This window comes from Mustela erminea, chromosome 12, assembly GCF_009829155.1.
Source record: "Mustela erminea isolate mMusErm1 chromosome 12, mMusErm1.Pri, whole genome shotgun sequence".
NCBI lineage: Eukaryota > Metazoa > Chordata > Mammalia > Carnivora > Mustelidae > Mustela > Mustela erminea.
The window spans coordinates 36276666-36300826 of NC_045625.1; the positions used below are offsets into that span (position 1 = coordinate 36276666).

Below are 24161 nucleotides of genomic sequence, written 5' to 3' on the forward strand. Positions count from 1 at the left end.
AAAGAATCTTGCTTTTAACTCTTTGGAAATTGTACTTTACAATGTTTTCAACAAAAAGTGGTGGATCAGGGGTGCTCAACTGATGAAGCATCTGCATTTGGGTGGGGTTGTGATCCAGGGGCCCTGGGATCCAGTACTGCATAGGGCTCCCTGCTCAGTGGGGAGCCTGCTTCTCCCTCTCCCTGCCCCTCCCCCTGCTTGTGCTCTCTCTCTCTCTCTTGGACAAATAAATAAATATCTTAAAAAAAAAAAGTGCTGGATCAATTCCATAACCATATGGGGAAAAACATGAACCTTGACTCCTACCTCACAAGATATACAGAATCTATTGCAGATGACTTATAAAAGGTAAAATAATAAAGCTTCTAGACAATGACATAAGAGAATATATTCATTTCCTTGGAATAGGGAAAGACTTCCTTTTTAAAAAAAAAAATATTTAATTTATTTATTTGACAGAGAGAGAGAGATCACAAGTAGGCAGAGAGGCAGGGGGAAGCAGGCTCCCTGATGCGGGGCTCTATCCCAGGACCCTGAGATCATGACCTGAGCAGAAGGCAGAGGCTTAACCCTCTGAGCCACCCAGGTGCCCTTCCTTTTTTTTTTTTTTTAAGGTGGTTTTATTAAACCAGAGGTACAGGATCTGTGGACTAGAAGTACTGCCAGGCAAAAACTTCTTAAACAGGTATAAAATGCATTATCCACCAACTATGAAATATATTGAACTATATTAAAGCAAGAACTTCTGTTCATTGAAAAACACCACTTAGAAAATAAAAAAGCAAGCTACAGTGGGAAAAGGTGTTTGCAATAGATTTCTCTAACAAAGGTATCAGATCCAGAATATACAAAGAGCTCCTACAAATAGAAAAAAGACAGACAACCAAATAGAAAACTAGGCCGACTTGGCCAGGCAAGTCATGAAAGGTAACCAATAGGCCAATAAAAAAAGGTGCCCAAATTTACTAGATATCAGGGAAATGCAGACTAAGGCCACAGTGAGATACCAGTGCATATACACTAGAATAGCTGAAATTAAAAAGACTGACAACATCAAGAGTTGGCACAAAAGTGGAGAAACTAGACTTCTCATGTGTTGTGGGCATGTGAACTCTTATAATCTCTTTAAAAAAATATTGGCAATATCTACTGAAGCTAAACATATACATGCCCTATAACTCAGCAGTTCTACTTCTAAGTATATATCCAATAGAAATACATATACATCAGTCAATAAATTTTTTTTTTTAATGTAATGGAAGAGGCGCCTGGGTGGCTCAGTGGGTTAAAGCCTCTGCCTTTGGCCCAGGTCATAATACCAGGGTCCTGGGCTCGATCCTGACCAGCATCAGGCTCTCTGCTCAGCGGGGAGCCTGCTTCCCTCCTCTCTCTCTGCCTGCCTCTCCCCCTACTTGTGATCTCTGTCTGTCAAATAAATAAATAAAATCTTTTTTAAAAAATGTAAAGGAAAAATAAATACCAGTTTGGAATAGTGGTTACTTCTGAAGAGAGAACATGAGGAGCAAGTGAGAGAATGGAATGAGATTAGGAAGGAGTACATAAAATCTCAACCTATCTGAAATATTAGTTTCTTTAAGAGAGAATTCAAAGCAAATGTGGTAAAATATTAAGACTTAATGAAGTTCTGTGAGAAAAATGTGGATGTTTGTTATAGTATTCTTTATAACTTTCTCTGTGCTTAAAATATTTCATAAAGAAATCTTTTTGGGGGGCGCCTGGGCTGCTCAGTCATTAAGCATCTGCCTTCAGCTTAGGTCATGATCCTAGTAGGATCGAGTCCCTCAGGAAGCCTGTTTCTCCCTCTCCTACTCCCCCTGCTTGCGTTCCCTCTCTCACTGTGCCTCTCTCTGTCAAATAAATAAATAAAATGTTAAAAAAAGAAATTTTTATTTATTTTCTTTAATTTAATTTTTTAAAAGATTTTATTTATTCACTTGAGAGAGATTTATTTTTTTTAAAGATTTTTATTTATTTATTTGACACAGAGAGATCACAAGTAGGCAGAGAGGCAGGCACAGAGAGAGAGAGGAGGAAGCAGGCTCCCTGCTGAGCAGAGAGCCCGATGCGGGACTCGATCCCAGGACCCTGAGATCATGACCTGAGCCGAAGGCAGCAGCTTAACCCACTGAGCCACCCAGGCGCCCTTGAGAGAGATTTAAAGTAAAAACCTGTAATATGAGTAAACAGTATAATGCCAATACTGTGTATATAAACATACCACATACACATACACGCATGCACACACACACACACACATACAGATTGACATGATATGATGTGATGAAACTGGACTTTTGTGTGTGTGTGTGTGTGTGTGTGTGTGTGTGTGTGTATGTGTGTGTGAGCAGCAAAGCAAGATTTATTGAGTGACAGCAAAGTTATAGCACAAAGCTCCTGAGGAGGGCAGGAACCTGAGAGGGTTGCCACTAGAACTTCTAAATCTAGGGGTTTTTATGGTCTTGTTAGTGGGCTGTTTTAATCTGATTAAACTTTCCTGAACCTGTCATCCCATCAGGTTTTTGTCACCGATCTACCACAGGGAAAGGGTGGAGGGCTCCTTGCAGGGTAGTGTAAAATAGGTGGTTTCCTCTTAGGGCAGGAGCCCCCGTTCCAGCTTGCCTGCCTTCCAACTATCCCTCATCATTCCCTGCCTCTGAAGAGGTAACCCTAACTCCTGTTAGGGAAAAAGGGTGAAAACTAATGGTAGCTACTTCCTGCTGATCAGGAGCTTTGGACCAGGCAGCAGTCACTTTAAATCAGGAGTCATTAAATCAGGAGTCATCCTTTCCTGAACCCATAACCTCAGTCTTATCATGAGAAACACATCAGACAAATCCCACTGAAAGACATTCTATAAAATATCAAATGGCAGGGGTCCTGGGTGGCTTGGTGGGTTGTGCCTCTGCCTTTGGCTCAGGTCATGATCCTAGGAATCCTGGGATCAAGCCCCAAATCGGGCTTTCTGCTCTGCGGGAAGCCTGCTTCCTTCCTCCTCTCTCTCTCTGCTTCCCTCTCTGCCTACTTGTGATCTCTGCCTGTCAAATAAATAAATAAAATTTTTTAAAAAATCTAATGGTAAAACCATCAAGGTCATCAAAAACCAGGAAGTCTGAGAAAATGTCGCAGCCAAAGAAAAGTTTAAGGAGACATGACAACCAAATGCAATTTGAGATCCTGGATAGGATCCTGGAACAGAGAAAAGGTGTAAAGAAGAACTAAGAAAGGGAGGGGTGTCTGGGTTGCTCAGTGGGTTAAGCCTCTGTCTTCAGCTCAGATCATGATCTCAGGGTCCTGGGATCACACCCAGCATCAGGCTCTCTGCTCAGCAGGGGGCCTGCTTCCTCTCTCTCTGCCTACTTGTGATCTCTGTCAAATAAATAAATAAAATCTTTAAAAAAAAAGAAGAAGAACTAAGGAAATCTGAATGAGGTATGTACTTTAATTAATGATAATGTATCAATATTGGTTAATTAATTATAACAGATGAACCATAGTAATTTAAATGTTAATAAGAGAAATTGGGTGGTGTACAACGGAAACTCTGAATCGCCTTCATAAATGGTCTATACATCTAAAATTGTTCTAAAATTAATTAAGTTTATTTTTTTAAGTCAAGTAATTTAGTCAAATTCATACAGGTAGTAAATACCCAAACCTAAAGTTCAAAGGCCAACACAAATGATTACAAACCCTATGGTTTTTCCACTACCCCAAACCCTTCCAATTTTACTGTCTGTAGAATTATCGAGGTACTTATATGACAACCTAAACAAGTTCCTTTAGGACAGAGAAAAAATCCTTTTTTTTCTTTGCATACAATTGGTGTTTAGTAAATTATCTTAAGCTAACTACTCACAGAAAGTCCCAGAAACCTAAAGAATCTGCCACTTTCAGAGAACTTCACCAGGTTTGACCGACAGTCTATACCGCCTGCTCTACCGAGAGCCGCGATAGGCCCTGGGCTCTGGGCCCTTCAGTTCTGCAAGGGTCCTGTGCTGCCATCTACAGGTACCTGATACGCGTGGACTTCCCTCTGCTATATCTCGGGAACTAGTAGGGCGAGTGTAAATAGGAGAGAAAACTCAAGCGCTAATTAAATTACAGAACATATGTAACTGTCACATAGGTCATTTGACACTTGTACAAAGCAAGGGCCCTGCTTCTCTCCGGCGATTGCAGACTCTTCCAACTTCGTATTAACACTTAAGCTCCTAAAATTCACAGAATTCCTTTCTGACCCACCTTCTCATAGGTACAGATCTGGCTGTTACTGCCCATCTCCCAGAACTCAGATTCTCCCGTACGGCGTAGGCTGTAGACACTTGCTCAACCTCACAGACTTGAGACACCACCAACCAGATTCTCCCATCTTTACAGACTCCTGAAACTCCTTGCACTACCTTGCAAACCCCAAAGACCTCCCCCATTAAAGCAAATGCGTGCGCTAACCCAGACGTCCCCAGAAAAAGGCTCAAGTTCCGCAGGCAGCTCACACTAACGCGAAAGCCCGGGAGAGCCCCAGTCAGGCTCGGTACCCTCTGGCTAGCGCTTTGATGCCAGCTCCCGCTCCCCCACCCCCAGTCCGATCCGGCCAGCCGAGGCCCGCACCCTGAGGGCCAAGGCCCCGCCCCTCTAGACCTGTCATCACAGAAGCCGCACGTGGCCGGGGTGGGACCTCGGGCGACCTGCAGCCATCACTTTGTCTCCCCCGCCATCCATTGGGGCCGCCGCCGCCAATCAGAGCCAGCGGATCCGGGCTGGAGCTCTAGCGCCCGGGTGAGGCGGGCGGGCGAAGGGGCGGGGGTAGGAGGGTCTCTGAGACCGACCAGGGCTCGCGGTGGAAGAGGGCCTGGCTTGGGTTTTGCCAGGCTGGAATCCGAGGGGCGGGTCCCCGCGAAAGGCTGAGGAACCAGAAGAGGGCGGGGATCAGGGAAGGGGCTAGTGACAGGCGGATGTTCCTGGGGAGACGCATTGGAGAGAAGGGGCGGAGCCATGGGGCGGAGCCTTGTTACAGGGGAGGAGCCAAAGGAATTAAAGAAACTAGCAAAGGGGACGAGCCCGGAGAAGGTGGGAGGTGGGACAAGGGAGGGGGTGGGCCTGGGCGTTGCGGGGGCGGGGCTCGGACAGAAGGGGTGAGGTTTGCAGGCCGAGGTTGCTGCTAGGGCCTCTCTGTAACTGCCCCAACCCACTACCTCCTCAGGTGCAACGGGACTCACGGAACTACAGGTGTGGGGTGGGGTGCGCGTGGAAGGAGGGACAAGGATGGGGGTGCGCTTGGGCAAACAGGAGGTGGGGGGCACGTTAGAAAAGGAGAGAATCTGAGGACTGCTGTGGGGGGGGAGGAAGACAGAGTTGGGGGAGGACTTGGGGGCTCAATGTGTGGGTAAGCAGGTGCATTCTCCAGGGGCCTTTGTGGGGGAGAGACCGGAGTGTTTTGCCGAGGTTGTAGGTACAGTGTGAGGGGGCTAGGACGCTGTCTGATGTGGAGGGTTGGAGGCTGGCTATACTTGAGGGGGAGGGGATCTAAAGTTGCTTTGGGGAAAGCAGGTGCCCTGTGATGGAGAAGAGCTGGTGGTCCAGAGTGTGGGAGAAACGGAGGGACAGAGGGACTGTGCACAGAAAGAAGGGATGGGGTTGTGGGCACTGTGTGAGGGGAAGAGTTGTAGGCCCCAACTGAGTGGGGAAGAACCACTAGTCCTTTGAGAAAGTCCTGGGGCTTTGTAGAGACTCAGGAAGAGGCTTGTGTACTGTGTTCTAGGAATGGTATGATGGAATTGGTGGGGTAAAGAAGCCAGTCCCTAGTGCTCCTGGCTCCTTGGCTCGTTGGCTCCTAATAACACCTTCAGGCTACCACTCTTAGGGAGGGAGGATCAGGCCCCACTTGCTACTAGGTCTTCTGTGACTGTCTCCTCAGTTGGCTTTGGATCTGCCTGGGTGAGACTGGAGTTTCTTCCCCCAGCTGGTGTTCCTGTTAACCCCCATTCTAGTTCCTGTTCCTCCCAGAAGCCTGCCTTGGTCCCTGTCTTCCCCCTCCCCCACTTTGCCCTGCCCTATGCTCTGGGTGTGCTCATTTCCCACTTCCTTCCTCGCCCTGGGGCCTGGCCTGGGACTTGCCCGTCCAGGAGCTGTGCCCTGCCCGGAACTTTGTGCTCAATGGCCACAGACCCTAGTTACCAGGAGCAAGGCCCAGACCCCACCCCACTCCTACCAATATGTCTTCCAACAGCCTCCACAAGTGACTGGCTGCCACTTTTTCACCACTTGCCACAAACTTACTTTCCCCACCCTTTTCCTTCTCCTGGGGGGGAACCCTAGGACCTAAAACCTAAAAACCCTAGGACCTTCTTTGGGAAGGCTGAAAATTACATATATCTTGGATATATGTTTTGAGAGATGGGCTACTATGGCAGGCCGAACTCCAGAAGGGATATGAGGTTCCAGCCTTAGCTGGAAGAGGAAAAGAGAATGACTCCCACACTCCTGGCTTGGAAGCTGATGGTCAGAATGGAGACGAGGGCTTAGACCTCCAGGGAGCCCCTCAGGTTTCCTGAGGAGCCTTGATATAGTGCCAAAGTTCTATTTGCCCCTGGGCTATCTGGGAGAGGGTGAAAAAGGCCAGCCTTCCCCACTGTGGCTGAATGTGTGTGACAGTGTTACTGAAAGGGGCCCCTAGCCAACCTCCTTCTAGCTGTGACTGGCCAGGGAGGGAGGGGGTGCTGAGACCAGACAAAGCCGTGGGGTAGGGTGGGGTAAGGGAGGGCAGGCTGAAGCCTTTTGAGGAGGAGCTGATTGCTATGGCAACACAGCTTCCCAGACTGTCTCTCAGAGAGGCGGGCCTAGGGCAAACACTCCAGCTTCCTCAGGACTGAGGCATTTGTTTGAGTGGGTGGGGCATGAAGAGAAAGGGCATCAGTTTGCTGTGCTGAGGCTGGGATATTTAGCCTCTGTGCTTCAATACAAGCAGGAGGGCATTCAGACATTTGGGTCCATCCTCTGAAAATGAATTTGAGTGAACAATTGCTATTAGAAACATAGCAATATAAGGCCAGAGTTACAGAGGCCCTCAATGGCCATCATTTATACAAACTCCTCATCTTACAGAGTTGAAAATTTGCAGCCAAAGAGATTGACTTTCTCTGGGTCTCACAGTGAAAGAGCAGGAATTAGGATCCAGGCCTTCTGATTGTGTTCACGCAGCCCAGGGCTCATCATTTCTTTTAGCCAATGTTTATTGAGTGGCTATTATGTGCCAGGCACTGATGTTGATTCTGGGAATACTGGCACGAACAAAACAACTTTGCTGCTCTCATAGAGCTTCCATTCTAATAGGGGGAGAAAGAACTATGCGTGAGTGTGTGAGGCAGAGAGAGGCCATGTGGTGATAACTGCTATGAAAAAATAAAGCAGGGTAAGAGTTTGGGGCAGCTAGTTAGGGCCTCTTGATTGTACCATGCTGTTTTCCTAGGGTACAGAGAGGCCTAGAACATCTTTGATCCTTCCCACTGAACTGTTGCCCCCCTGACCTTTGCAAGTAACTAAGGCCTTGGCCTATGTTAGTGGCAGTAAAACAGAACTTACTGCCTGTTCTGTGGCGTCACCAAGGGACTATTAATTTCCTATAGTGTTCTGTGTCTGTTTGTCTTCCCAGTAAACTTTTACTAAGGCAGGCAGGTTCTTTCTTTAGTACTCTGCCATTTTGTTCAGGATTTTGAAAATTTCCTGAATCCTGTTCCTTACTATTAGAGAACCAATGAAGAAGTGAGTCCACTGGAACTGGGTTCTTTTTCAGGGTTTTTCTCCTGGTCTGAGGTGAGGAGACAGGGGCCAGAAAGAAGGGTTACTAAGTTTTTCTTCCTAAGTCTAAGGCTGAAGGAGGAAGTAGGGGGAGGGGAGTCTTTCTTTACTGCACACTGACAACCTCTGGGCCCTTGGGGCCTACAGTACAGGCAAGGTAGAAACAAGGATGTTGGGCCTTCTGTGGGCTCTGAACTACGGAAGAATGGACTCCCCCTCTTTGGAGGCACAACCAGAGAGTCTACCCTCGCTGATGCCAGTTCTCCAGGTATCAGTTTGAGTCTTCCCTCTTTGTTTTGTGTTGTTATTGTTTTAAGATTTTATTTGTAAGTAATCCCTACACCCAACATGGGGTTTGAACTCCCCATTCCAAGATCAAGAGTTGCATACTCCTCTGACTGAGGTGATGCCCTGTGTCTTCCCTCTTTTCATTCTGGTGTTCGCTTGCTTCTGTGGAAGACTGAAACAAAAAGCTTCTTAAGTTTGGAAACTGACTTATCAACAAGTGCATAGGGGAAGATTGTCAGGGCTACATATATTCTTAGCTTGCCCCTAAAGCAGCTCCTCTAAAAAGTATCTTTTTTTTTTTAATTTATTTATTAGACAGACAGAGATCACAAGTAGGCAGAGAGGCAGACAGAGAGAGGAAGGGAAGCAGGCTCCTTGCTGAGCAGAGAGCCCGATGCGGGGCTCGATCCCAGGACCCTGGGATCATGACCTGAGCCAAAGGCAGAGGCTTTAACCCACTGAGCCACCCAGGTGCCCCTAAAAAGTATCTTTTAATGCCCCATCCATGGCAGAGGTTCCCATCCTGGTCATTTAAAGGGTAGAAGGACAAGAATTAAGAATGCTGATTCTGGCCTGAGCCTGGAGCCCAGTGACTCAGGGGGAGGATAGGGAGTTTCAGGGGAGCTGTGAGTCATGGAAGTGAGCTCCATCAGAAGAGTTTGGCACATCTCACCGCACTAATGGCAGAAGCCTTACTATCTCACTTCCCCTGGGTGTTCAGTCTCCTATAAAGAGAGAGTACTGGTAGAAAGGACGAAGCAGTCTTGGTCTCAGAATGGTAGTTCAGAGACACAAAAAAGAATGTGTAGGTCCCTGAATTAAAATGTATCCCTATCTCAGGAGTCCTTGGGGTCCCTCTAATGAAGGCAGAAGAACACCAATATAGAGTAATAAAAGGAATAATACCATTTCTCAATGGAAGGACACAAGGTCCCACTGCTGGACTATTTCATCTGTTCTGGCATGAAGGAAGCTTTCTAGACTTCAGCAGTCCTCTGGTCTCTGAAGCTCTGGTTTGCAAGGAAGGGAGAGATGAATGGGAGTGGGAATATTTGGGGTTTGGTGTGGGAAGAGCAGGCCGACTTTGGAGATTGTCGAACTTGTCCATGAAAGCCCTAGGGCGTCCTATTAAACACCGTCGGAAGAGGTAGGGTGGAGGTGAGAAGTGGGAGGCCCAAGCCTTTGAAAGGGTTAAATGGAAGGGGAGGGAGCGCCTTTGGATTTCGGCAGATGAGGGGTTAAGGAGATGGGCGGGGTGGTCCCGGGTAGGCCTGCCCCCTTGTGGACCAATGGGCGTGCGTCTCTTGAAGGGGGCGTGCCTCACACTTGAGGTCGTGGAGAGGCTGGACTCCTGTGGGCCAATCAGCATGATCCCTGCCCATGGAGGGCGTGGTCTTAGGGGGGCGTGGCGGCCGCGTTCGCCGCGGCGGGGGTGTTGGGGCATTGGGCGGGGCGGGCGGCCCCATCAGCTGGTAGGAAATGGCCTGTGAGTCAGAGGGGCAGCGGAGTCGGCAGCGCGGAGCCGGGGCGGCCACCGGGAGGGACAGTCGCGGGGAGGGGTGCGGCAGTGGCTGGGGGGCTGCGGGCTCCAGAGCCCGCTAGTGTTGCACACGAAGCTGAACAGAGAACAGCCTAGCAGAGCAGAGCTCTGCCTGAGCCACCCTTTGTCTGGGTTGGGGGCCCGTGGCGGGGAGGACCCGGGATTCGAGGGGAGGGACCGGGACGGGACGGAAGGGCCCGGAGCAGCGGCCGCCGCGGCGGAACCAATTTAAGAGCGGGGTGAGTGTGTGCTAGGGGGGAAGAGCAAATCTCCGAAGCTCCACTAGGGAATGGGGCCTGTCCCAGGGTCTGGGGAGGAGAGGGGTGAAAATGGACCTGGGAGACTAAGCAGGGGTGGGGGGATAGTCCAGAACAAGGAGTCCAGGAAAAGGGGTGAGTTGGCCGGGCTTAGTTTGGAGGAGGTGCTGACATCTGCTCACTCTCCACTGAAGGTAGAGGGTTTTAGGCCAGCGGTCGAGGGGCTGGTGAGAGAGCAGAGCTTGACTTTTGTAGTCACAGTGGTGGTCCATGGGAGTAGCCCCCCTTGCGTGTATGGACACGTATAGGGAAAAAATGCAGAGCAGCTGGCTGTTCTCTCTCAACTGGTGGGACACAAGGGTAGAAAGCACATGGAGAGGAATTCTTCCTGTCACCCTCTTTGATCAGTGTAGAAATGGGTATCTTTAATACTGAAGGGAAGGGGGGAGAGTGAGCCTGGAGCTTATATCTATACCAACACCCACCTACCCCACCTCCCAGGCCTAGCAGGTGTCTGAGGTACAGAACCCACTGTATTCTGGGACTTGTTGTTTTTGCTGGCCTTGCTCCCTGGGCATGTTGGGAACTGTAGTCCTTGCCAGCCACAGCCTGGCACAGCTGTTTGACGCCAGCTGCTGCCCACCCCCTGCACAGAGTGAGGTTTGGCCTACTCTGCCCCCCTCCTCCACAGTCCTGCCCCATGAGTCAGCTTGAAGCCATGATCTAGAGCCAAACAGGCTGGGTAGCAGGGAAGTGAGTCTTTGAGATTCTCATTGACAAAGCAGGAACTGAGAGAGCTCTGGGAAAATAAGCAGATGCCAGGCATGCTGGGGTCAAGTAGGGCATCATGTCATCACCTGGCTTCCCCAGGGCAAGGACTCAAGAGGCCAACTTGGATGACCAGGGGGTGGAGTGTTACAGAAAAGGCCGTTTCTGAATCTGTATGGTTTGGGTAGAGAAAAGGAGGGGTAGAGATGAATACATGTTGCGCCACTGACAGTGCTGTCATTGGACTTCTGCCCTTTCCAGATATCCCAACCACCACAGAAAACCAGAATTTTCTTAAGGGTCTTACTTCTAATGAGAATGTGGTGAAATAGGGTAGTGTTAGATGCAATGATAGGAACTTGGTATAGGAAATCTTTTCAGTCTCTGGGGTACAACTCTCTCTTTCTCCCTGCCCTCCACTTCCACCTCTCTTTTTGCTGACTCTCTCTGTGCAAGTAATATCTCTGCTTCTCTCATTCTGGGAGTTTTTCTCTGCACTGTCAGGACCGATTGCACTGCTGAGATCTCTGGGGCTTCCATTCTTCTTTTTTGAGCCCTGCTATGTGCTTAATCCCTATACTTGAAATTTGGTGGAGGAGCAGAACACAAACCTACCCTGAAGAATCCCATAGTCTGTCTAGGAGAATTAATTCTTTCTTTCTTTCTTTCTTCCCCCTTCCCTTCCTTCCTTCCGTCCTTCCTTCCTTTCAGATTTATTTATATATTTTAGAGAATGAGAGAGCACAAGTGTGAGGGGCAGAGAAGAGGGAGAGAGAATTTCCAGCAGACTTTACACTGAGTGTGGAGCCAGCACGGGTCTCCATCTCATGCCACTGAGATCACCTGAGCCAAAACCGAGAGTCAGATGCTTAACTGACTGGGCCACCTAGGCACTCCTGTCTAAGAGATTTCTTACCTACAAGAGCAAGCAAAACTGTCACTGGATTAGGTGGAGTCCAGAGGGGGAGAGAGAGATTTATGGCTTAGGGTGGCCAGAGTAGGCTTTCTGGAGGGAATGGCATTTGGGCTAGCCAAGGAGTAAAGACAGGACTTAGGTAGGCATACAGGAGATATTCTTTAAAGGGGAAGAGATATTGTGGATGGCAGTCAGCACAGACTACTGCACAAAGGAGAAGCTTGATCCTGGAGGCAATATTTCCTTACATAAAGGAAGATGGCCTTCAATTTGACATTCCCCTCACCTGGTATGGGATCCTGGGGATGAACCAGTCAGTAGAGACCATCTTGTGCCCTGTCAGAAAAACAGTGGTTTGCATTTTTGTTCGTGGAACATGTTGTGAAAAGCGAAGAGGTAGTCTTAGTTGCTTCCAGCTGTCTGACTGCCCCTGCCTTATCTCTAGTTTGCAGGGCCTAGGGGGAGGGTAGGTCCTGGAAAGTGCCTTCTGGCAGTGCCTCCTCCACTCCCCCTCCACTTGCTTTTGATTAGATTTGTTGCCTCCTATTAAAGGGATAGACTGCTGGAGGCAATTGGGAGTTTACACTGCCCTTAGGGCTTTGGGGTAGCTCTGTCCCTTAGGAGATAGACTTACCGGGAAGGAGTTACACAACTCAGTGGCCCGGACTAGGAGGGCTGAATGGAAGAATTCATTCTTTCATTGATGGCTCTGACCAGCTCTCAGGTGGCATGATCTCTTGGATCCTGGGATATTACATCCCCCCTCATGTTCAGGGCAGAAATCTCTTTGCTGGTGGCCCTGATAAGTGGTCATCCTGCCACAACTTACTTCTCACATCCTTACTCCACTGAAGGGAGACCTGCCTCTCTCTGACTCCTTAGGTAGCCCAGCTCTGTCCTCTGGGCTCTGGATCCCAAGACTGCTCCTTCTGTTTCTGAAGAGCTTTTCATATGGGAGAAGGATATCCTGGAGGGTACTCTGGGAGCTCACAATTGGAGAGGAGCCTAACCATTGGCTTCAGGCATTCTGGCTTATGTCTGCTCTTCTTCCCTCAGGGTCTGGCTGAGCCCAGGAGCTGCACGGAATGGTGGCAGTCACCTTGCCAGTGCAGCGGGAATGGACCAGACTGCAAGCTAGGAGAGCAAGGCATCAGTCAGGAAGAGGGAACACACATCTAGGCTTAAGGCCTCTTCATCGGCGTGAGTGCTAGGGAAAGGGAGGGGAAACAGGTCCAGTAAGAAACCTGAGCTAAACACGTTACCCTCTTAGAAGTTCTCGCACTGGTCTATTATTAATGGGATCAATATTCCATTAATCTTTCTGGGGATTTGGACACCTGCACCCCCAGGAACCCCACAAGGTCATCTCTTCAGGCTGGGGGAGGATCTGAAACTCAGGTGGAAAGGAGAAGACTCATAGATTCCTCTGATGGTCTTTTCTTCTCTTCTCTTGCACAGATGTCCCCAGGCCCCCCAGCCCAGGCCCAGCATAAAGGCTGTGTGGGGGGGCCCCCCTGACCCAAGGGGGGCTTCATGCGCCACGTGCAGGCGGAGCCGTCTCCATCCTCAGAACCAGAGGCTGGCCCTTCACAGCCTGCAGTCAGGCAGGGGGCTCTCCAGGGTGGCCTGCTCATGGGCTACAGCCCAGCAGGGGGGGCGACATCCCCCGGGGTCTACCAGGTATCCATCTTTTCCCCTCCAGCTGGTGCCTCTGAGCCTCATAGGGCCCTCAAACGGCCGGCCCCACCCACTGAGGTTCCCAGGGAGCTGAAGAGAGGTCCTGGGCTGGGGGCCAGAGAGGGACTACCCCCTGAAGAACCATCTACTGTGAGGCTACTAGGCCCAGAGGGACCGGGGCTGGGACTGGGTGTGACCAGCCAGCATTTCTGCCATCATGGCCTCTGTGTTGTGGAACAGGGAAGTAGCTCCACCTCACCTTGGACTTCAGGGGCCCAAAGTCCCCTCTGTTCCCCATCAAATGCTTCCTGCAACAGTTTGCACACCAGAGACTGGGCTTCCCCAGATCCAGGGGTACAGGGGTCCCTGGGGGAGTCTCCAGGGCCAGCCCCTCTGGGCCAGCTGCACACATTTGACACTGATTTGCACAGTCTTGCACAAATAGGGGGTAAGAGCCCAGTGGCTGGGGTGGGCAATGGGGGAAACCCCTGGCCTAGGGAGTCCCCTGGCACTGCCAATGGGCATAGTCCCGAGCACACACCCCCTGGCCCTGGACCTCCAGGCCCCTGCCCCACCAAGCGAAGGCTGCTTCCTGCTGGAGAAGCCCTAGATGTCAGCTCTGAGGATGAGGGGCCAGCCCCTCGGAGGCGCCGGGGAACCCTGGGCCACCCTCCTGCTGCCAACAGTTCTGATGCCAAAGCCACACCCTTCTGGAGCCATCTGCTGCCTGGGCCCAAGGAGCCTGTGCTGGTAAGCCAGGAGAGGAGACGGTCTACTCTTAAGTAGATACATGTATGGGAAAAGGTGAAGACCGGTGGGGATGTTCCTATGAGAGCTTGTAATGAGTTCCTGCTTGCAAACATACTTGGCCTCCATCCAATCTCTTTTTGTAATCTTTCCTCTCCATAGGACCCAACAGACTGCAGTCCCATGGGGCGGAGGCTGAAAGGTGCCCGTCGCCTGAAGCTGTGAGTGATCAGCTTCTCCCTCTGCTCTGTCCCTGCAAATAGGGCAAAAGTCTGTAATCCTTTTTCCAACCCCAGGGTAGGGGACCCCAGGGCAGGAGCCCTAGATAGTGGCAAAGGGTGAACCCAAGGACATGAGTAAGCATAGCAGAATGCTTTAAGCCAACACACTGTGTGTCCCCTCCCCTACCAGGAGCTCCCTTCGAAGCCTCCGGAAGGGGCCAGGCCTGCTGAGCCCCCCCAGTGCCTCCCTTGTTCCTACCCCTGCCGTCAGCCGTACCCTGCTGGGCAACTTTGAGGTAGTTCCCCTTGGATTCTGTGATTGGGGGGCCTTGGGGGAAGTGAGATGGTGGAATGTGGCTTGGATGGGTAAGGAAAACAGCTGGTGTCTGTCTCCTAATATGCTTTCCCCATCTCCACCCCAGGAATCATTGCTGCGAGGACGCTTTGCACCATCTGGCCACATTGAGGGCTTTACGGCAGAGATTGGAGCTAGTGGATCCTATTGCCCCCAGCATGTCACGCTGCCTGTCACTGTCACCTTCTTTGATGTTTCTGAGCAAAATGCCCCGGCCCCCTTCCTGGTATGATCTGACCTCAACTCTAAGTTAGCTTGTGAGGATGAGGGGTTGGTGGCAGAAGGGATTCTTTAGGTGTTCAGGGCCAGGTGGGGAGAACTCTTGTGTGGGGTGAGGGCCAGGCCCAGAGTGAAAGATCATGGAGATGGATGAGACCCAACTTTAGCTGATGGCTCCATGGCCTTTCTAGGGTGTCGTGGACCTGAACCCCCTGGGGAGGAAGGGTTACAGCGTGCCCAAGGTGGGCACCATCCAAGTGGTAAGTGTTCCCTGAGAAGGAGGGGCAGTAGGAAGAGGAAAACAGCCCCTAGACCCTACGAACTTTGTTCTGTCCTGCCCCCAGACCTTATTTAACCCCAACCAGACTGTGGTGAAGATGTTCCTTGTGACTTTTGACTTCTCGGACATGCCTGCTGCCCATATGACCTTCCTGCGCCATCGCCTCTTTTTGGTGCCTGTGGGTGAGGAGGGAAATGCTAGCCCCACCTGCCGCCTCCTCTGCTACTTGTTGCACCTCAGGTTAGGACAGTGCCCAGGGGCGTTGGGAGGCCCAGGGAAAGAATTTTCCCCACCCCGGGTTTTCTCTTCTCTGAATAGGATCTCTCCTGGCCTCTAAACTGTCTGGATCCTTTCTTTGATCACCCTGTCCTCCCCCAGGTTCCGGAGCTCCCGCTCAGGCCGCTTAAGCCTGCATGGAGACATCCGCCTGCTTTTTTCACGCCGGAGCCTGGAACTGGACACAGGGCTCCCCTACGAACTGCAGGCAGTGACTGAGTCCCCTCACAACCCACGTTATTCACCTTTGCCCTGATTGTCAGTGCCCTGAACCCATGGGGGCCAAGTACCAGCCCATCCTGCTCCATCCCGAACAGAGCAAATACGTGGAAAGGTGGCAAAAGATCCTCCAAGCTTGAATTAAAGCCCTCACCATGCTCATGCCCAAATTGATTATTTGGGTATTTAAGGCTTCCGATCCTTACCACACTCTGCTCTACTTTGGGTACTCCACGTGCCTCCTCACCCCCTTGGATTTCCCAGGCCAGCTTAGGTAGTGGGGAGACACCAGAGCTATCCCGAGGTTATCCCAAGTTCCCAGGCAAGTTATGCCAGCGTTGCCTCCCTGTCCTGGGCAGGGGCCACTTATTATTTTATTTATTTTTAATTTATAATTTATTCAAATTGGATTGCCTTGGTAACCTCCCAAACCTGGTAATTGGCATTGCCCCTCCTCCATTCCCACTCTCAGATACTGCTCCAAGCTCAGGAGTTGAAGAAGCTGATGTCGGGGTTAGGGAAGAACTCTTTTTCCTCAGCTGACAGCAGAGAGGTTATCCCAGAAGGACTGAGTCACTAGCCAAAGACTCAGCTTCCCGTGCCCTGTCTTATACCTTTCACTTCCCCTACCCTCTGACCCCTCTCTGAAAACCAGCTGTGTGTGTGTGTGTGTGTGTGCACGTATGTGCACACATGCAAGCTTGTATTTGCGTGGTGTGTGTGAGAGAGAGCTTGCATGCATGCACACACGCAGGTTAACCACCCCTCATCTAAGTCTCCAGATTCCAGCTGTCCCTCTCCTCCTGCCTGTGTCTCCTTGCCTTGGGGTCCTGACTGAGGAAGGTGTTCAGGGGGCAGAGTCAGGGCCAAGGACTGGGATGCCTCCTCTCATCTGGCCAGACTCTGACCCACCTACCTCAGCTGGGGTGAGGGATACCCTTCACACCCAGTCATGTGATTCCCAGCTACCCCAAAACCCACACCAGATTCTGACCCAGTCTTAGCCCTAACTCCTAGGGCTGGGCTGAGGGGAACAAGCAATTGCTTGAAACTTGAACAAAAAGGAAAAAGGAAAAAATTGTACCTGGTACTTTTTTTCAAGAAAAAAAAACCAGAAAGAATAAATTCTTGTTTGGAAACTTGAGCTAAACCTTACTTTTTCTGTTGGGGAGTGTATGGTACTGGGGATGGAGGGCCTAACTGGAGCTCAGACTCTGCCCATTTTTCCAAAGAGGATACCTGAGGCCCAAGGCCATGAAGTCTTAGGCAAGGCCCTAAAGATTCTCAGGATCTGGTCTTGTTCTTTTCAGATAAATGGGGTTGGGTGGTGGGGAAGGTTCAGTCCACAAAAGCTAAACTCTCTGAATGTAGACCTGCATTCCTATAGTGGTTCTTTTGTTACTGATTTTAGCCCCTCTTGAACTTACGAGCCCTGAAATGTAAAATGAGAGTGATTTAATGGAGGTCTCTTAGAAGATGTGCCAGAGCATCAGGAATATGTGCAGTGACATGATCAGAGAAGGCCGAATGTAGGGGCTGTGTGGGGCGCTATGCAAGGGCGCTAGGCCTGATAAACTGGGAAGAGGTCGAAAGAAGTAGAAAAAGCTGTGGTGCTTTGCGAAAAGAGGGGAAGGGGAAATCTCAGTCCAATCACTAGGCATTGTTAGGCCCAGTCACCACGGCAACGGGAATGGGGTCAGTCCCTAGTGGGAGGGCTGGATACAACACAGCTCGGCTACCTGACTATGTCACTATGGCAACCGTAAGAAAGAGCTCCAATCCCCTGGTCGCTATGGTGACAGCGTTTATATGCTCAGAAGGGTAAACTGAGTCTCCGATTGAGGTAAAGAATTAGATGAGAGGTGTTCTTGGACCAGCTGCAGATGGAAAATAGCCTGTATAGTCACCATGTCCGGGATCTTGGACTCGATCAACGAGAACTAGAACGAGTTCCACCCTCCGGCCTTTACTAGAAGGCCTGCATCTCCAAGGAAACAGTTTGATACACACTGCAGCTGAATAATGCTGATTGGCTGAGGTTGGGGGAGGGGGGCAGACGGCCGGAAGTACGTCTGGGGAGTGGAAATATAGGAGGAAAGGCTCCGGTCCGGGATTCTAGAGCGACCTCTCTGCTCCTCGTCTCGTTGGTTCCGGAGGTCCTTCGGCCGTGGGAAATGCTGGCGCGCGCGGCGCGGGGGACTGGGGCCCTTTTGCTGAGGGTGAGTTCGGGGGAACCTTCTCCAAAGGTCGGGCCAGAGAGCACCTGGGTCCGTACCTGGGAAGAAGCGGGATTCTAAGTTTGGTCAGAGAACTGGGGTCAGAGGTCATGGTATCCACGTGAGTTCCTCTCGGAGGACCCTTTAGGGTCGCGGTTTAGGAAGATGTCTCCTGGACTGGCGCCGAGAGGGGCGTGGTGCCCCGCCGGCTGGGGTCTTAGCTAATCCTTGTCTTTTCTTTAGGGCTCCGTACAGGCTTCTGGTCGTGCTCCGCGTCGCGCCTCCTCTGGATTGCCCCGAAACACCGTGGTATTGTTTGTGCCGCAGCAGGAGGCCTGGGTGGTGGAACGAATGGGCCGATTCCATCGGATCTTGGAGCCTGTGAGAACCTCTTCTGCCCACTCAGAGCCAGCCGGATGGCGAATTCCCCCATGACACGGGCGAATGGGGTGGGATCTCCTTTGAGCCTGCCCCCACCTTTGGTTTCCAACTCCCCCAGCCAGACCTAGTGGACCCCAGGCTGCTGAACTTCATACCCATGTTACCATCTTTTCCTGTTTGCTCTAGCATCCCACAGACCCCGTTCTTGGGTATCTCCCATATCTACTCTCTGTCAGCTCCACCCGTCTACTACTCTGCTGGCGCCTATTCCTTTGATTCTCTCTTCCATTCAGATGTGCAGCCTTGTATTCCTATCCTCTTGGGCTTCCCTACCATTGACACCCCCAGCTTTCTGCTGTACTTGGAATGTTCCACATGTTGATTCCATACCCACTCCAGGCCTAGCTTGAATCCCAACCCTACAACCCTCATCCTGAGGACCCATGACTCCTCTTCCCAGGGCTTGAACATCCTCATCCCTGTGTTAGACCGGATCCGATATGTGCAGAGTCTCAAGGAAATTGTCATCAACGTGCCTGAGCAGTCGGCTGTGACTCTCGGTGAGGGGTGCAGGGTGACACGGGTTTTCTGAGGCCATTAGGATGTGGTTGCAGGAGATCCAGAGCTCAGGAGAATGAGTTGACTGAAAATTGGAGGCCTGATTTTCCCCCTTTTCTCTCCCACTCCTGTACCTGTAGACAATGTAACTCTGCAAATCGATGGAGTCCTTTATCTGCGAATCATGGACCCTTACAAGGTATCTCCTACTTGCTTTATTCAGCTTCTGAGTTGCTTTTCTCACTAAAATCCTGCACTCAAGCTTCTTAAACTGTCCATGCCCTTTTCAGGCAAGCTATGGTGTAGAGGACCCTGAGTATGCTGTCACACAGCTAGCTCAGACAACCATGAGATCAGAGCTCGGCAAACTCTCTCTGGACAAAGTCTTCCGGGTAAGGGGATCTGAGCCAGAGTTAGTGTTGAAAGACACATACCTCTCACTCTCAGTTCTTTCTGGGGGTCAAGATCAGTCAGAGGCACTTCTCAGCTTAGACCCTTGATCAGTGGGTTGAGGCCATGGAACTTATACCTCTTTTTCCAGGAGCGGGAGTCCTTGAATGCTAGCATTGTGGACGCCATCAATCAGGCTGCTGACTGCTGGGGCATTCGCTGCCTCCGTTATGAGATCAAGGATATCCACGTGCCACCCCGGGTGAAAGAGTCCATGCAGATGCAGGTGGGGGCCAGGGAGGGATGGGGAAGAGGACTTCAGGATGCTCCAGTCTCATGAGTACCTGGACTCCCTTCCCTATCATGATATTACAGGTCTCTATAAGAGTTTATTCTGGCTTCTTTTTGATGGGGCTTGTTGGGGGCCTTCTAGGTGGAGGCAGAGAGGCGAAAACGGGCCACAGTTCTAGAGTCTGAGGGGACCCGAGAGTCAGCCATCAACGTGGCAGAGGGGAAGAAGCAGGCACAGATCCTGGCCTCCGAGGCGGAAAAGGCTGAACAAATAAATCAGGCAGCAGGTCTGCAGAGGGTAGAGGCTGAGGGAGGAGCAGGGTGTGGATCTTTGAGGGTTGGTGCTGTGACAGGAGCTTTGATGTATCCTGACCTCATGAGTAAAGCTTTGTCTCTTCTCTTCCAGGGGAGGCCAGTGCAGTTCTGGCCAAGGCCAAAGCTAAGGCTGAAGCTATTCGGATCCTGGCTGCAGCTCTGACACAACATGTAAGAGGCCCCAGGTTGGGAGTCGGGGACAGGAATTGACACTGGAAGAGGTTTTCTCATCTACCCTTGGGATAAGTTCCTGCCTTTGTGTGTTCCGTTGAGCCAGATTACATGATCTCTTGTATTGTGATCTGCATTGTGATCTGATCCTTTTTTCAGGAGTCCGACTTCTTTTTTCTCCCCTCCCCTCTACGTACCCTCTGTCCCCAATCCCTTGTCCGAGTCTGTGATCTGTGTTTTTTTTCCCTTCTATGGCTACAGAATGGAGATGCAGCAGCCTCACTGACTGTGGCTGAGCAGTATGTCAGTGCGTTCTCCAAACTGGCTAAGGACTCCAACACTATTCTGCTGCCCTCCAACCCCGGCGATGTCACCAGTATGGTGGCCCAGGTTAGAGTGCCCCAGCACAACACCAATGCCAGAAACTGAGACCCCACCATCACCATCACAACTTATACACCGTGGAGGCTTTTGGAGTTCCATGAGACTCTGTAGAGAATAAATCCTCCTGTTAGACTCTGTAGAGAATAAATCTCTAAGAATGAAACACTTTCTTCACCCCTGTAGATAGGAGAGCTCTTGAGACATCTCTTTTTTTGGCAGATACTTACACCATTATTTTGAGGGTGATCCTGTTTTGACAGCTTATAAGATTCCTAGAATCAGCTCAAAAGTTTGAGTCTTGAGAGAGAGAAAGGGAAAACAACCATATTGGGCCCAGCCCCACTTTCTTTTTAGTCATTGGTGGGTTGGGATGTGCCTTCTCTCATGTGTCCTCATGGCTCTCTCTTTGTCCCTCTTCTTAGGCCATGGGTGTATATGGGGCCCTCACCAAAGCCCCCGTGCCAGGGGCCCAGGACTCAGTCTCCAGCGGGAGCAGCAGAGATGTCCAGGGCACAGATGGAAGTCTTGATGAGGAATTTGATCGAGTCAAACTGAGTTAATGGAGCTGGGCTTGGCCAGGGAGGCTGGGGACAGGGAAACAGTACTCCCAGACTCTGGTTCTAGCTTCCCTGCCAAGATTTTGTTATTATTTTTTTATTTGAACTTTAATCATGTAATAAACTTGCCAGTGGCAAAACAGAAACTGTCTTCTTTGATTGGGGAATGAAGTTGGGAAAAAATCACCATTGTTTTCCATGGATGTCTGCTTCCATCCTCCAGGCCTCTCAGGTCTAGGAAGCTGATTCCTCCATGAGTAAGAATGAACCTCGTGTAGATAAAATCATCCTATCTTTAGGAAAAGCTTTGGGATAGGGTGGAAGGATTAAGCCACAGGTCTACTAAACTGCCAGCTGGAGAGTGTAGTTCCTCCTGCTAACTATGGGGATGTGAATTTGAGCAGTTGTTTGGGGGATTGGTTTCATTTTGTTTTAAGTAAGCTCTATACCCAATGTGGGACTAGAACTCACAACCCCAAGATAAAAAGTCACCTGCTTGGGGCACCTGTGTGACTCAGTCCTTCAAGTGTCTGCCTTCAGCTCAGTTCATGATCCCAGGGTTCTGGGATCCAGCCCTGCATTGGGTTCCCTGCTCATCAGGGAGTCTGGTTATACCTCTCCTTCTGTCCCTCCCCTTGCTTGCATACATATGTGTGCTCTCCTAAGCTCTCTCAAATAAATAAAACCTTAAAAAAAAAAAGATTATTTCACATGCTGGATTCCTCTGCTCCACCAACTGACCCATCCAGCAGGTGCCCCTGGGGGGATTTTTTTTATGGGAGGCAGAACTATGCTGGCAGGACAGTCTTGCTGAATGCTTAAAGAGTTTTCAGGAACTGAAGATACTTATTCAAAAATTTCATGATGTCTACCATAGGCCAACCTCAGTCCTAGACATAGTTTACAAAAGCAGTTTAGACCCACCCAGTGGTTCTTGCTTTCACAGACTCAAGTTGGGCAGGGAAGACAGACAAGGAAATAGATAACAAAGTGATAAGTGCTAGGATAGAAGGTTCTGGTGCAAGCAACAGGGCTGCCAACTCTGCCATTGAGCTCAGGCTGGAAAAATTAATGCCTTCACCAGGCTAGGGTTTGGGAATATGCAGAGGCCCACAGTTCCAGAGAAGTTGGAACATTCAGAGTTTGCTAAGGCTGAAGGGTGGGATGTTAGGGTGTGTAACTGTATGGCAAGGTTCACAGCACAAGGAGATAGAATACGAAGAATTTGGACTTCAGCCTTAGGATAGGGAGGGAGCCATGAAGGTTTTCTTTTTTCCCTTCCTGAATTCTTTTAGGAAGATTAAGGTAGTCATATTAGTGCTTTAGATACAACTGACCTGGTACAATGTGGGCAGGGTATTTGAAGATGAGATGGGAGGCAGAAAGACAGTAGGAAGGCGGCCTCAACAATCCTGGAAGGGATGATGAGGCCTGAACTGAAGTAAGGACCCATCGGGATGGAGGTGAAGGGATGACATTTTTCAACATTTGTCTGAATTAGAACTTACTCATTTAACTATTTGATAACTATTGAACCCCAAAATACATGCCAGGCACTAAGGATATATAATAATGAAGAACTAAATTCCCTGCTCTCAATGAGAGAGAAAAAAGGGTTTTTTTCTTTTAAGATTTTATTTTTATTTTATTTATAACATTTAATTTTTTTTTTTTTTAAAGATTTTATTTATTTATTTGACAGCGAGAGATCACAAGTAGGCAGAGAGGCAGGCAGAGAGAGAGGAAGGGAAGGAAGCAGGCTCTCTGCCGAGCAGAGAGCCCGATGCGGGACTCGATCCCAGGACCCTGAGATCATGACCTGAGCCGAAGGCAGCGGCTTAACCCACTGAGCCACCCAGGCGCCCCTAACATTTAATTTTTAATTAATGTCTATACCCAACTTGGGACCCAAACTTAAAATTGCGAGATCAAGTCACAAGCTCTACCGACTTGAGCCAGTCAGATATCCCTCAATAAGTTTTAATTTCTATTTGGAAGGGACAAATCATTAATAAGATGTTTAGTGAGTTGTGCTACAGAAGAAAAAGAAGGAAGTGGGAGAGGAGGCTGTAATCTGTAACATTATGTTCCTGGAAACCTCTGGAAGTTATATTTGAGCTAGATATGGAGATGAGGGGAAGACCTATTTGAGCACCTGGGAGTAAACCTGGAGATTCTAAATGTGACGGTGGTAAGGCCATTGTAACTGGAAGAGCAAAAGTTAAAATTTAAAAGTTAAAAGTTAAAAATAAAAAGCAAAAAAATTAAAATAGATGGAACAAACTTAAGGAAGCAAAGAAGTGGCAACTAGATAAATCAGAGAGGGAACCCAGAGCTGGCATGAAGACTTGTAGGACCATGCAGGACTACAAGAACTTGGGCTTTACTGTGAAATCTGAAACCAATGGAGAGGGCTTTTGTTTATAACAGTAGCTTTATGGAGGGGCACCTGGGTGGCTCAGTTGGTTAAAAGTCGGCCTTTGGCTCAGGTCATGATCCTGGGGTTCTGGTATGGAGTCTTGGGATTGAGCCCTCATTGAGCCCCCTGGGAAGCCTGCTTCTCCCTCTCCTTCTTGCTTGTGCTCTCATTATCTCTGTCTCTCTCACTCTCAAATAAATATTTTTTTAAAAAGTAGCTTTCTAAAGAAGATATGATACATCTATACAACGGAATATTACACCTCCCTCAGAAAGATTGAATACACAACTTTTCTATCAACATGAATAGGACTGGAGGAGATTATGCTGAGTGAAATAAATCAAGCAGAGAAAGTCAATTGTCATACGGTTTCACTTGTGGAGCATAAGGAATAACATGAAGGACATTGGGAGAAGGAAAGGAAAAGTGAATTGGGGGAAATCAGAGGGGGAGTCGAAGCATGAGAGAATGTGGATTCTGAGAAACAAACTGAGGGTTTTGGAGGAGAGGGAGGTGGGGGGGTGGTTGGGTGAGCCTAGTGGTGGATATTAAGGAGGGCACATATTTCATGGAACACTGGGTGTGGTGCATAAACAATAAATCTTGGAACACTGAAAAAATAAAATGTTTTTTAAAAGTAACTTTCTTGAGATGTAATTCACATAACATTCACCCATTTAAAGTATAAATCAGTGATTTGTAGTGTATTCAGAGTTGTGCAACCATCACCATTTTAGAACATTTTCATCATCTCTCCTCCATCCCTACTATACCACCAAAACCTTGTACTCATTAGCAGTCACTCCTCTCTTCCCCCAGTTGTAGGAAAACACTAATGTACTGTCTCTGTAGCTTTTTGTATTCATGTAAATGGAATAATATAAAATGCTATTTTGTGATT

General features: G+C 49.5%; 2 protein-coding genes across 9 annotated transcripts; both read left to right on the forward strand.

The window, feature by feature from the left end:
- The first annotated feature begins 4709 nt into the window (after positions 1-4709).
- Positions 4710-16722, forward strand: FAM214B (family with sequence similarity 214 member B). Of its 7 annotated transcripts, none has more exons than XM_032308041.1 (9): positions 4710-4797; positions 12641-12784; positions 13824-14011; positions 14171-14229; positions 14420-14525; positions 14652-14810; positions 14995-15063; positions 15148-15323; positions 15462-16722. In XM_032308041.1, the coding sequence occupies exons 2-9, from the start codon at positions 12670-12672 to the stop codon at positions 15613-15615; spliced, it is 1026 nt and encodes a 341-aa protein (XP_032163932.1). In that variant the 5' UTR covers positions 4710-4797; positions 12641-12669; the 3' UTR covers positions 15616-16722. The 7 variants fall into 7 exon arrangements, with proteins under 7 accessions (XP_032163932.1, XP_032163930.1, XP_032163928.1 ...); XM_032308039.1 differs by having other exon boundaries at positions 4731-4824; XM_032308037.1 differs by lacking the exon at positions 4710-4797 and adding an exon at positions 5129-5247.
- A 936-nt stretch (positions 16723-17658) lies between these two features.
- Positions 17659-20987, forward strand: STOML2 (stomatin like 2). Of its 2 annotated transcripts, XM_032308043.1 has the most exons (10): positions 17662-17797; positions 18038-18175; positions 18636-18735; positions 18874-18932; positions 19024-19125; positions 19275-19409; positions 19557-19701; positions 19821-19900; positions 20162-20290; positions 20707-20987. In XM_032308043.1, exons 1-10 carry the CDS (start codon positions 17753-17755, stop codon positions 20842-20844), a joined length of 1071 nt encoding a protein of 356 aa, XP_032163934.1. In that variant the 5' UTR covers positions 17662-17752; the 3' UTR covers positions 20845-20987. The 2 variants fall into 2 exon arrangements, with proteins under 2 accessions (XP_032163935.1, XP_032163934.1); XM_032308044.1 differs by lacking the exon at positions 20162-20290 and having other exon boundaries at positions 17659-17797.
- Positions 20988-24161: the final 3174 nt, after the last annotated feature.

What these genes read in the sequence shown, in the direction of transcription:
- FAM214B (XM_032308035.1), top strand. Translation starts at nt 13,118, where the DNA reads ATGCGCCACGTGCAGGCGGAGCCGTCTCCATCCTCAGAACCAGAGGCT. An exon ending in CCCTGCTGGGCAACTTTGAG is followed by an intron (nt 14,526 to 14,651) that starts GTAGTTCCCCTT and finishes TCTCCACCCCAG; the next exon opens with GAATCATTGCTGCGAGGACG. An exon ending in TGCTACTTGTTGCACCTCAG is followed by an intron (nt 15,324 to 15,461) that starts GTTAGGACAGTG and finishes GTCCTCCCCCAG; the next exon opens with GTTCCGGAGCTCCCGCTCAG.
- STOML2 (XM_032308043.1), top strand. Translation starts at nt 17,753, where the DNA reads ATGCTGGCGCGCGCGGCGCGGGGGACTGGGGCCCTTTTGCTGAGG. An exon ending in TCCATCGGATCTTGGAGCCT is followed by an intron (nt 18,176 to 18,635) that starts GTGAGAACCTCT and finishes TCCTCTTCCCAG; the next exon opens with GGCTTGAACATCCTCATCCC. An exon ending in CTCTGGACAAAGTCTTCCGG is followed by an intron (nt 19,126 to 19,274) that starts GTAAGGGGATCT and finishes CTCTTTTTCCAG; the next exon opens with GAGCGGGAGTCCTTGAATGC.